Below are 13,007 nucleotides of genomic sequence, written 5' to 3'. Positions count from 1 at the left end.
GGCTTCCCTAAATCACACTCCACTTCTCTCTAGCAATGCAACTACTGTATTATAACAAATAATAGAAGAATTAAATGCTCTAGCAGTCAAGGCTGGCATATTAAAATGACACTCTGCATTACTGAACTTACTCATCTCTTAATAGAGCTATTCTTCAAAGGAGATTAATTATACTGGCAAGAGAGCTTTTGCTATTCTAATTTGTGAAACGTATTTCAATACCACAAGCATATTAAAACAGCTGCAAACATGTAACTGGCTCCAAGATCCCAGGACTCACTGCATTTAATTAGGTGTTCATCTTGTGATGTTCTTTAGTCACTGCTTTTGAAACCCACTTCACATAAAAATTTGTAATGTCTAGGCTTAATTAACTGCAACTGTAATGAACATAGAGCCCATCACAGAATATACAGAGAGAGAAAATAACCATATCATTCAAAACCTAAACACCATCACAGAGGGACAAAAACTGGATTTAGAGATGAATTTCTCTGCCTTAGGAAACAGAATTTAAAATTATTTTAAAATAACTCATTGGCATTGTGTTTCATATTAGAACATTTGACAGACAGCACAAACACTGCCATGACAAACTGAAAACACAGTGTATAACATGAGTAATATGCAGAATTGTAACATGCAAACATCTGTAGCTCACTGAGCTGCACACAGCTGTTAAGCAACAACCTAGTACTCCAAATTAAATATCTGAGAATTAGTGCTTTGTTTTAAAGCACAGTTATTTTCATTAACCTAAGTTATGAAGCTTCAAGGCATTTATCTGCCTCTAGAGAACAGGCCTGTGTTTTAAAATACTACTTTTTCTAATCTGCGTCAGATAAATACTTACAGCCAAGTTCATGTGAGCATCTTCCCTTTCTGTTATCATTGAATTTAGAACCACTGGTGAGAGCACAAATTTAAGGCAAACACTGAACAGGCACCAAATTAAGACGCAACACAAATCAAATCAGAAGAATTTCAGTATAATAACATGTCTGAAAATGTCAAGACTACAATTACTTTATTGGGAAATCAAAATTAGTTGTAAGACAAACACGTGGCTTTTTGAACCTTAAATATTTAAATTTCCTTTCATAGCCTGGTGGTGCCAAACTGTCTAGGAACCCCCAAAAAATTCTCAGAGCTTTATCCAAGGCACACCCTTTTACTTATGGGGTCATTGCTTCTAAACAGTCTTACAAGGTAATATAAATTTCACCAAAATTCCTCACTTGATGAAAACTTGTTATACACATAACTCTGTAGATGTTCAGCAAAAAAGAAACATTTTAGCTTTGGCTTTAATCTACTATTTACCAACAATCTGTGCGGCATATATGCCTTCTAACAAATAACTGTCTTTCCCTATCCTAGCATTTTTCTTCTCCTCAAATATCACTGATTTTAGATTTTTAGAGCTAATAAGGAAAACTTACAAACAAAACATGTGCTCCCTTTTGTATGCAGTTCAGACCCGACTGTAGCCACCTGAGAGTGTGTCCCCATACAGAACACTCTTTTCTTAGAAAATGTTAATTTAGCAGACGCAACATTCCTCAAAAATATTTTACCAAAGGTTTCTTACCAAAACCTTTTGACAGAAACCACGAAGAAGAGCATATGTCAGTTCCAGCTCTTCAATTCCCTGGACAGTTATCCCTTTCAGATTCATTCCCCTAGCTATTCCCTAGTGAAACAGGCAGAGGTAGATATTCAGAAAGCTGCTTCCCAATTAAACTTGTTTGAAATGGTTGGGTTCCCATGCTTACATCTCCTGGACTTCAATGATATTTCTTTCAGCCATCAGGCAACTGAGGTAGTGTTGAGAAGGAATGTCCCCAGAAAGAAATTATTCTTCAACACACATCTTTTCCTGCCTTCTGTCCAGCAGGATGAATATATTCTCTTCCTAGTTCACCCTATGGCCTACAAAGTCCCACAGGAACAAAATGCTGCTTTCACTGAGCAGGAGCAGGGAAAACAAGGTGAAAACTAAAGCACAGGATCACATCACTTTTTATAGCACCACGAGTATTCCCAGACTCACTCACCAAACCAGCAGTAAGTGAAGGAGCAGATTGTCCTAGAGACTGATTTCTCATGCGGACCAGGTTGGAGGTATCTCCAGGAGGCTGCCATATCGTCTGGCCCACTCCACTGTGGACACTGTTTGATAAGGGAAGTAGCTGTTTTCCTTTAAAAATAAAATCAAAATACCATCAGCTTGTTTTTAAACAGGTCTGCAAGTTCAAAGTACAAAGCTGAGAACAAATACTGCATGTGGAGAAAAAGCATTTAATATAAAAAGCAATTTCAAGCTTTTGGTAGGTTAAAACTTGTGAGAGCACCTTACCATGAAATTCATTATGTTTGATAATTAACAATTTCCAAAAAATCTACTTTACATTATGAGATAATGGGGAAATCCAAAAACCTTGTAAAAACAGATTGCTATCACTTTACAAATTTCCATATTCTATTCAACTTAAAAAGGAAACAATGTTTGCGGCCCTGAAAGAAGGCAAAATCTCTTTAGTATAATTTTTTACACTCTTTTGAAAATGAATTCCTAATCGTAAAATATTGTCTCCTCTAAATAGGCTGGCCATCTAGACATCCCCACTTTCTCCTACCACTGGAACACTGAGCACTGCATTTCATGCAGCTGTAACATAAAATAGTGTGTGTTTAAACATTGTCTTGCTTTGAACCATGGATGGGTATTTTTTGTTCAATACGTATTTTCTAGTCAATGCAACAGTCATTTTTGAAAAATGTCAAGCAGTAAATTTCCGCAATGAGAAAGAACCAAAGTCAAAGTAGGTCATATTTTGACTCCACAGAGCTTGACAGCTTCCTTTTATGTACAATGTCATCCACAAAGAAAAAAGAGAAGAAAGATATTTCTGTGGTTAAAAACACATAAGTGAAGAAGTCTGTGAATCTGGGTTCAGTTATTAGCTTCCAGATGACTTTCTCTGTAAGTTTGGTCAGTCAACCCCTGTACTTCAATTTCCCCACTGCAAAATGGAAGTGGATCATGCCTCTTTTCTTTAAAATTAGGACTATGGGACTAAATAACACACCCCCTTCCAAGCATAGTAAAGATTCTTGCATTCAATGGATTAGTACACACTCAGGAATCACAGGGGACTGCTACTGCAATAAGAAGCAGGAAGGCTACACCTTTAATCACATATATGCTGCAGAAAATGACTTGTTCTCTCAGAGGCAGAAAGCTGTTTACAAATTCAACTGCACCTTACAACTAGATGTGAATTATCACATTCAATCCATAACAGTGGCTGCAATATTTGGAAGACTGTCACATAATGTGACCAGCCATGATGCTGAGGGGAGGATGGGGAGTGGAAGTGGTGGGGTTTTTTTCTTTTTTTAACTTGTTAACATTAATTTTCTTTGATAGTTACAAGCAATGGGGCAAGTACACACCAACAGAATGAGTCAAAGTGTATGAGAGATGAGCAGGCTCCACTTTGTCAAGCAGAGACACAACATATTAGTACCCTCTTCCTGGTCCCACTCAAGCTGCTTACAGCTATGGACATGATTTTCATGACCTGATCATTTTCAAGATAATGTATAAATACAACAACTCATCTCACCTGCAGAGACCTAAAACTACAGAAATGTACATTGCTGCATTTACCTCTGTACAGCACTAACAAAGATGTCCTATAATAGCAAGTAAAATAATAGAATTATCTTGCAGTCTAAAATACCTGTGCTTGAGGATGGGTATTTAAGTCTCTATAAGATATAGTTAAAAATACCTCCTTTTAGTTCCACAAAATCTGAATCCAGGAGGGCAGAATTCCATCAAGAGTCAAATCTCAGCCAATCAGTTTGCATGCACAGTCATCTACACTCTTCAAACTTATTTGATTTTGTGACAGCTAAAGCCTTTCCCTGTCATGCCTCAAGTTCTACACACATTCCAAACACCCACACTGAAAATATACATCTAAAGCTGTACATTTTCTCTATCCAGTTGAGTCAGACTCATCTTGTTGGGACTCTTTACTCCTTCTTGAATCAGGTATAGTAGATTGTAAAGTCATTAAGATGAACCAACAGATTCTGGAGAATACAGAATCTTTTGTTCTGAAATTACAAACAGGTTCTTTTTGGTTTTTTTTTAAAGAGAACACACCTTCCAGTTTTCCTGCTTCATTCCATTTACTTTGCTTTCTTCTACTCAAGGAAAAAAAAACTACAATACTAACTTGGGCCATTGCAGTCAGTCAACAGCTGGGTAGTTCATAAAGTTCTGTTCTCCTCCAGTGATTAACCTACCTTGGGGAACAAACTTGAATGCATACAAAACATTGTGAATGCTTCAATTTTTCAGAAACTATCCACTTACTACAAGTAAAACACTAAGCCAAGGCCAAAATAAGATATACATACTTAACTGCTTATTTAATTCTATTACACCTAATACCTCAGACATGAAAATATTTATCTTCCTCTGATAAGAGTTCTTATCTTTAAGTGGTGATTTATCTTCTCTGAAAAGACGAGTGACCAGGACTGGGTGTATTTTCACAATCACGTAAATCAAGCCCATGCTGATGCCAAAAAAAGGTGGTTTCACCTTCTTCCTCTTTCCCTCCCACCTGAGAATTTTCAACTATTCCAGTTCTTGCACTTACATGCAAATAGGCAAACAGCCTAATGAGGGAGGAAATGGGCTGCAAGTTCACCCTACAGAACAACAGTGGCATCCGTGCATATCAGCTCTTTGACTCTAGACTGATCGCACAGCTCTCTGTGCCCTATTCCAGCACCACACACTCTGGCATCAATTTTAAACAGTTGTGAAACCATCCCCTTGCCCATTAACAAAGTCTTTGAAAAAAAAGAAAGTTACTGAATTTGGTCCATTTTTTGGGTAATTCTTTGCCTATGCTTGCTCCATGGTTGTACAGCTGAACAATTAAATTCAATTACAAGGCTGAATATTACGTTCACAAGAACAAACAAATTTTACACAAACTGAAAAAAACATCAAGTTAGTAAGCAAGATTTTTACTTTGAATAACAATTGCCTACAGTGTTTCTGAAGCCAAAAAGAAATTAAATAGTAATTCAAACATGATATAAAAAGTCAGCTTCTTAGTAAGAAACAAAATGGCAAAGTGAGTAAGCTTACATTCAATGCTGATGTTAAAAGAGGTCAGAATACACCAATGTGTCACCTGAAGTTCCACAACTCCTTTCCTTAACTTTGTATATTAAATCTTAGCTTTCAACTTTTCACTCTGGGCAATATATAAAAATTTCTCTCTAAATCCAGGCTTTTTTAATCTTTTCTACTGATATTTCTTTTTGCATCTTTCTCTTACATAAAATTTTGTATGTCCTGCCAACAGGAGGTCACCTTACCAGTATCTTTTATTATGACTGTTATGCCAACAGTGCTGCTTCTTTAATACTGACGAAGTGTCATATTGTCTTTACAAAATGGCATACCTGACAAAGAACTTGCCAAGCTACCTCTTCGTAGCTTGCAGTCATCTTGACTTAGCTGACGGTGGAGCTTGGTTTTCCCAGCAGATGAAAAGATGTCAGGATTGCTGAGCTTCCTGCAACGCAGCGGCGTGGACTCTGTTATCATCTCCTGGAGGAAGAAACACATGCAGAATGTGTTAATGACAGCCAAGTATCCCCTGTCTGAAACACACAATGTCAAAAGCATAAGGTGACTGTTTGGAAACATACAAAGAAACACACCTCACCCCAAAAAAAGAAAAAAAAAAAAAAACACCAAACACATTTAACATTGTAAATCCCCCTCTTTGGTACCCATAGCTGCACAGAAAGCACATCACAAGGTCCCTGTCAACTCTGGTCCTTGAACACCACTGCTGCAAGAAATCCCATTAATAATAGTCAGGAAAACACAATTATGCTACAGCAGTTCTTTTCTCTTACAGTATTTAGGAGAAAATGCTACTGAAAAAACAGGCTTAGCTTTGATTGAAGCTATTTCCTGCTAAAGCAAAAGTACTTTCTCCAATCTTCTTCAATCTTCCATCCAGCCTACGAGTAATATACCTATAAAGAAACTGTTGCAATGTCTATTGCAACCCAAAACTCCTATTATAAGTTATAGCTCTACGACGACCATATGCATAACTAAATAATAACTAGGATAAGGATCAGCCTTTGTGTCATGTCTTTGTTATTACTACAAACAAAATTAGACACTTATGTGTCAGAAACACTCCCACACATGTGAATTCCTTTCACAGCATACAGCAAAATTTCAGTCAAAATTGAGTAGGCAGAGCAGTGTCAAGCACAACCACACTGCTTTCCTCGTGTTTTTCATTGTTCTGGAGGTGTCAAACTCTCATTCTACACCCAAAGAGGAACAACGAGCTTTGCTACCAGACATGGATTTGAAGACGTCACACTTTCCATTACAGCCCATACAGATTGAAGAGCTCAAGTTCTCCCTTCTCTGCAGTGCAAAACATTCCACTTGTTTTAATGGACTCCTCCATTTTATTTCAAATGCCTCTCATTAGCTATGCAGCACTTCAAGCCACGCTTATCCTCATAAAAAATCTCATCTGAGGCAGAAAATAAACTTTCCCTGCATGATACATGACCACACCATTTAACACAGTTTTAAATTATGTTTAAATCAAAAACTAGTTTACCAGTTATGGTTTTTAATTAAAATTTGCAGATTCCAGTCAAAATCTATTTCTAAAGTCATTAATTCAAATCTATTCAGTCTACAGTGTTATGCCTCAAACTGTCAAATCCAGACCAGGACTACACTCTTTAAAACCTCAAGGGGAAGAGAAGGGAAGGGAAGGAGATGAATAAAGTGGGTTTATATGAAAAAAAAATTGATTTGGGATTTGAAATAGAATTCTCATTTAGCTCTGAGTCACTCATTCTCAACCTTTCTCAGACCCCATCTCCTTCTAATCACAAAATCTTTTGGCACCTCATAACACCAAATAACTTTGTTATTGTTTGAGGGACAGCAATGCTTTGCTCCACATCAGCGTTAGTGGTGCACCTCTCCCAGGATGCTCTGGATACAACTTCTCTGGTTCTGGTCAGACTTTTCAGCCACCACAGCATCTAAACTGGATCACCAGAGCCAGCTGGGTACCAGAGCAGGTCAGCTCACTCACCCAGTTCACAGCTACAAAGTTGTGCTGGTGCAAGAGTGGGGAGGGGCTCAAAAACAAGTAACCGGGAGGGGACAGATAAAACTGCTCAGCTGAAAAATTGTTTAAATCTTATGGTCACTTGTACACATCTTGGAGCAAAGAGTGTCACATTTTCATGTGTCTCTGACCTTCCCCACAAAGGTACGGAAGTCCTTCATTCACAGCAGCCTGTCCTTCTCCTTTTCTGTGATTTGGAGAGCTGAAAAGGCATCTGCCTTTCTCTCTGTACTTGGGAGTGAGCTAAATAATATTAAATTGCAGCATTAGCAGTCTCCCAGCACAGAGGACTCTGAAAGCTACAGAGGCCAAGGGCAGAGAGTCTGTTGTTTCTATTCAGGATGGCAGAACACGGTTATATCTGTATATCTGACTGTAAGTAGACATACAGAAACATGCACACCCTTTTAATGAGGCATGTCCTATGCCTGTGATGTCTGAAATCTTAAGGCAATTAAGGACTTCATCCAGCCTACCCTCTCAGACTCCTCATGCTTCAATTCCAGAGATATTCCCCCAGCATCCTTCAGTATCCAATTACTTCCCTGAAAGTAGCCATGTGTTGAAAGGCCCCGTGTACATCAGCAGCCGTTAAAATTAAAATGTCAAAGACTAACTTGAAGTGAAGTGTTCTAACTGGTACTTCTTTGTTCAAAGTTTTGGGGATGTTTGTTGGTGTTTTGGAGGTTTCATTTGGTTTGTTGTTTTGGTTTTTCCCCTGCAGGTGCATCTTCACCTCCCCTTCAACACACACACACAAACACACCTCTCACCAACCATTCTCAGTGAACTGCAACCAAATAACATTCATTCACTTGGGACACCAGGTAAGGAAAGGCACTGAAGTCAGAAACAAAAGTACCCTAAGTCATGTTACAAGCAACGTCTGTATTTTACATCTCTTTCTCCACACAATATACAGATAATGCTTACCAAGCAAAGAATGTGCCGACTTCCCTACCCTTCCCCTTTTCCCTCTATGCACAGTCTCTTTTTATTGGCAAATATAATTATAAATTCTTAATGTGTCTTCTTGAGTTACAGTACACAAGCCTTGTAGATCTGATAATATCTAAATCAAAAGTTCCCCAGCTGAAGGGCACACCTACTCCTACCCCAGTATCTGATCAGCTACATCACCCTGCCTACACACACCTTTGAGGTCAGCCCAGTGGCATAAGCTGCTTCTCAAAAAGTCATTCCATGTGACAGCTGTCCCCAGGTTCAGCTTTCCACCAAAACTTCTACCACAGAGATAAGAAAGGAACTGTGGAAAGGTAAAAACATCTTCCCACACTCACCAAAGAATCCAGGCTGTCTTCTACACAGGATGGATTTGGTACATATTACATATGGAAACCTCTCCATGAACCCTTTCCTTGCTAAGCTCATTAAACACTTGGGTTCAGAAGACTACATAAGCATTAAAAAGTCTGGAAGAAGGGGCCTCCAATCACATTCTGCAGGTTTATATGCTGTTTAAGTCACTTTTCAAATAGATATTTAAAAAGTTAAAAAAAAAAAAGTGCACTGTTCTGAGACAGCCTGTTATGTTTTAAAAAATACTAAGGGCAACACAGCCAGTTTAAAATTTCATTTTCTAAGTGCTGTGCCCATATTGTGTCAGCAAAACAATGAAGAGGGAAAGTTTTAGCTTGATAACAATAGAGCTGTCTTTCATAAGACTGCAATTTATTTCACTCATCCATCAAAACCCTGCTTTGATATTGCAGATCACAGATGAACTGCATGGAAATAGCAGTAGATTACATTACCACTCTAAAACAAGGAAGGAAAAAACCTAGAGGAAGAGATATTTCCCTCTCCTTGCCCCAAAGCAATGCATACAAAGAACACAAAAATCTTACACATTTCAAATTGATGCATAAAGTCTTTGCAGAGATAGAGCCAAATTTTGCTTTCAAACTACTAAATCTATCAGAGCAAGCAGTTGAAGAATAGATTACATAGAACATGCCATAATTTTAAGGACTCAACTTTCACTTTTCAAAAGAAAAGATTTTTACAACCCTAGATATGAAAGCATTAGTAAGCACACAACACTTTGTTCACATCATGTGAAAAGGACTGTGAGCCTCTCTTCATTCATTCATTTTCAAAGGTGATAAAGAACTTCATTTACTTTGGGCTTGTGGCTTTTGCCACAAGCTAAAAATCAGGTTCAAACAGCCAGCTGATTCCTGCAAAGCTTAGGGCTGAAGATAAAAGCGTCACATAATCTTGATTTGCTAGGCAAAGATTATTGCTATCACTCCCTACAAAGGTACACAGAAGTTTGCTCATAACTTGAAATAGTGGGGTATGAAGAAGAATGGCCAAAGCTTTTCTTGAGGCTCTGCACTTCTCAGCTCAGTCACTTACACACTTGCACAGAAAAAGCACTGAAAGAGTGCTGATACTGGAATAACACCCAAGTCTATTCCTCTTGCCTGAAATCTTTCATTTGAGTTATCAAACTCAGTTAAATGGGAGAACCAGATTGTTACAGGAGATGCAGACAAAAGACAAGGCAATTGTGCTTCTCAATTTGCCTGATCATACTAATATCCCCTGTTAAAATCCTGATCTGGTAATTTCAGAATAGACTTACAAAGATCCTTCTCAGTCCTCATTGCACAGGAAAAGTTCCAAGCAATTAAAAATTAAGCAACTAAAATCAAAAAGTTCAAAGCAATTTATTTCCAAGAAGGAAATAAAAGAACAAGCATGTAAACCACTGCAAGGATTTTCAGAAGCTCTTTTGTTTCCCCATTGTTCATTTAATGGTGCTGCAAGAGAGCAGCACAAGTCTTTAACCTACAAAAGGCAGGTGAATACTGCAAGTGTGGATTTGTGTTTTGCTTTGATTGCCAGGTGAAGCATCACACAGTTGGCGAGACTGACACATCAGCATCACACCAACGCTGGGATAAAACTTTTCAAGCCCTGTTTTTATGGTGTGCATTTAAGATGTAACAGATCATGCAAAGGACACTTCCTTGCTCGTAACTGTGCTATAATTACATCAAACACAAACTACCTCACAATCTCTACAACACACAAAAGCACTCAACTGTGACTGACAAATATTCAAGTCTGCAGGTCAAAATATGTTAAACTGTTAGCCAGGGCGTGGGCAATCTACACAAAAGTTTTCAATGAACAGGAAATCCATTAATAAGAAAAATGAGAAATCTTTTTCATCAAGCCTAATGAGTATAACAACCTTAGGTCATCTGGAACTGAATCCTAGCAAATTGTTGGAAAGAAGAATGAAAATTTAACAACAATAAACTGGCCAAGAATTCACTGTTATTAGCCTGTCTTCTAAGGAAGATAACCAATGAGCAATACAGCTTGAGGGTAACTTGATACTTTCTGAATTTTTTGAAAGCACCAAAAATAGTCAACATTGAAAGCAGCATTTTCTATTTTTTAACACAGTACTGTTTGTCCTTTAAAAGATAAAAGCTTGTTGTGTCAGGGCTGTGTGCATATCTGAGAAGCATTCTTTTTCTTCTCAGCCTTTCCTCATCACTTTATATAATCTCTGTGCATACTCTTAATGAAAGATAAATCTGATCCTGTCATTAGGCCTGCTCTAATATACTCTAAAATACACTGAAAATTAAAGGCCTGGAAAACAGATCACAGACCAAATATATATCTATATAAGTAGCAATTCACAGTGGAATCACAGTATTTATGCTTTAGTATTTAGCACTGAAATTTGCCTTAACTTTCTAGTCTGGACATTACACATCGAGAGGAGAGGGGCAGCAATTTACCAGGAAGCTGGGGTAAGCCCACATGTGACCAAAATTGTAGGCTAAATAAGAACTTGCAACTAAGTTTCTTTTTAACTGTATCTGCTTAACTCATGTACTTGCCAGCAGCACCCTGAAAAATGTCAGAGACAGCAGAATCAAGGAAAATTACAGTAAATCAACATAGCCTCTTAGGAGCTATAATATATTGGTTTATGACCAACAAGAGAGAAAAGCTTTACAGAATGTATTGCATTATATAAAAGTGTCAGTATTTTGAAGACAGAAGAGAGTTCTACACTATTTTTCTCTGTAGTAGATTTATTTGAAGAACTTTGCAATAAATTCCAGTGTTCCTACAACAGTAAATATATAAACTGAACTTAATGTCAATATTAAGTTTTCAAAATGACTGCAAAGCCAAGTGTAATTTGCCACAGTGATGTTTCCAACACATCATGCACACATTTACCATTCCAAACACCTACAGCTCCCTCTGTACACTCATCTGCAGTTAACACAGATGACAGAAAAGTTACAAACTCAACTTTCTGTGTTAGAAAAAAATCCCACTGTTAAAACCGAACAAACCAGAAAAAAAAAAAAGGGAATGTTGCCTAAAAGACCCAGTAGAAGCCTATAACATCAGATATATACCCTCCTTATATTGTTCTTCAATGAGATTTCTTTTCTTGTTAACTCTTCAGGAAACAACTACAAGGCAAGTTTGATAAGAACAAATTAATTGGAAGATTTAATGTTTCATCAGGGAAGTTAATGCTGTTAACTTTGTTGTGAAGTGTCCCAGCTGTAGGATCACATGAAAAAGCTTGTTAAAAGAAAAGGTAAATATTTATAACTGTGTACGTTATTAGCTCCTTTCTGAGGCCCACTGAGATGCAGAATTGTTTTATTCCTAATGGAACCACAGTCTAAAAGACAAGGTAATCGATGATTAAATTATATCAACTTGAATGTTTGGTCCTTACGTGAAAACACAAATGGCTTAAACAAAATATTCAACCCTACTTCAAGGTCTCCCCAACAGCCAAAAGGGAAATGTAATTCTTGAATTCAGCTGATAAATGCCTAAAGCCAAATTAATTTCATCAAGGGAAGAAAAAGAAACAGAGCTTCTAAAGTCTGTATCAGACTTCACAGAGCCTCAAAGAAACCACTATCAATCTATCAAGACTCCAAACCCCACACCAGGCTCAGAAGCTGCACTGACAACAAAACCAGACTGAACAAAGACACTGAGCATTAAAAGCATCATTCCTTTATCACTGCTCTTCTAGCATGAGTATTGCAAACATTAAAAGGTTGTATGGAGCAGGGAAATTAACTCCTGGCCAGATAAAACAAAACAACTCTGTAATTCATCATTCTTACTCATACGCTGTAAGGATTAAAAGAAATATGACCCCAAAAAAAAGGGGGATTTGTAATAAAGTTTGATTTTATAAGACATCAAAACACCTTCTCTCTGAAGATTTTCTTTCAATAGACTCAAAAGATGTGCCAAGCATATGATGTGTCCCAGCATCACTGGGATTACTGCAAGTTCTTTTGAGCATCCTGTGTGTTATCAAGTACTCATTTATCTTCTCTATTCTTGTCTATTAGGTTTTACATGGATAAATAGAGGTGCATGTTCAGATTTGCTAAAGACCCTAATCCACAGCATCAGCAAACCAGACTTGGCATGTCTGTCAGTTCCTCACAGATTTATTCAGATATTAATTACACAGAAAACACTGAACTTGACTCCTCTTAGCACAACCACGCTGTGAGACAAGACCAGAATGGGAACTGCTCGTGGAACCAGGCAAGCAGCAAAAACAGCTGCATTTCAACCTGTGCAGGCAAAGAAACCTATGATTTCATATTGGCTATAAAGAGACTGACCAGAGGATTCTGCAGGGCACCTTCATTCCCTGCAACACTGATGCTCACTTTGGAGCTTTCAGATCTCCAACTATATCGATTTTTGTGCACATGACTTTGCCTCACTGTC

At 37.8% G+C, this 13,007-nt stretch overlaps 1 protein-coding gene across 4 annotated transcripts in view; it reads right to left on the bottom strand.

Annotated features, from left to right (window-relative positions):
• The window catches only part of MAST2 (microtubule associated serine/threonine kinase 2), a 188,364-nt gene that overhangs the window by 161,787 nt on the left and 13,570 nt on the right, over positions 1-13,007 (bottom strand). For all 4 annotated transcript variants that reach the window (XM_058842382.1, XM_058842383.1, XM_058842384.1 and 1 more), the window contains exons 2-3: positions 5,503-5,650; positions 2,058-2,200 (exon numbers count right to left, since the gene is read on the bottom strand). In XM_058842382.1, the coding sequence (XP_058698365.1) occupies positions 2,058-2,200; positions 5,503-5,650 (291 nt within the window). The remainder of the gene's footprint in view (positions 1-2,057; positions 2,201-5,502; positions 5,651-13,007) is intronic.

Source organism: Poecile atricapillus, chromosome 7, assembly GCF_030490865.1.
Source record: "Poecile atricapillus isolate bPoeAtr1 chromosome 7, bPoeAtr1.hap1, whole genome shotgun sequence".
NCBI lineage: Eukaryota > Metazoa > Chordata > Aves > Passeriformes > Paridae > Poecile > Poecile atricapillus.
Note: the sequence above shows the minus strand (reverse complement) of the source record. Positions and strands in the feature narration are given on the sequence as shown.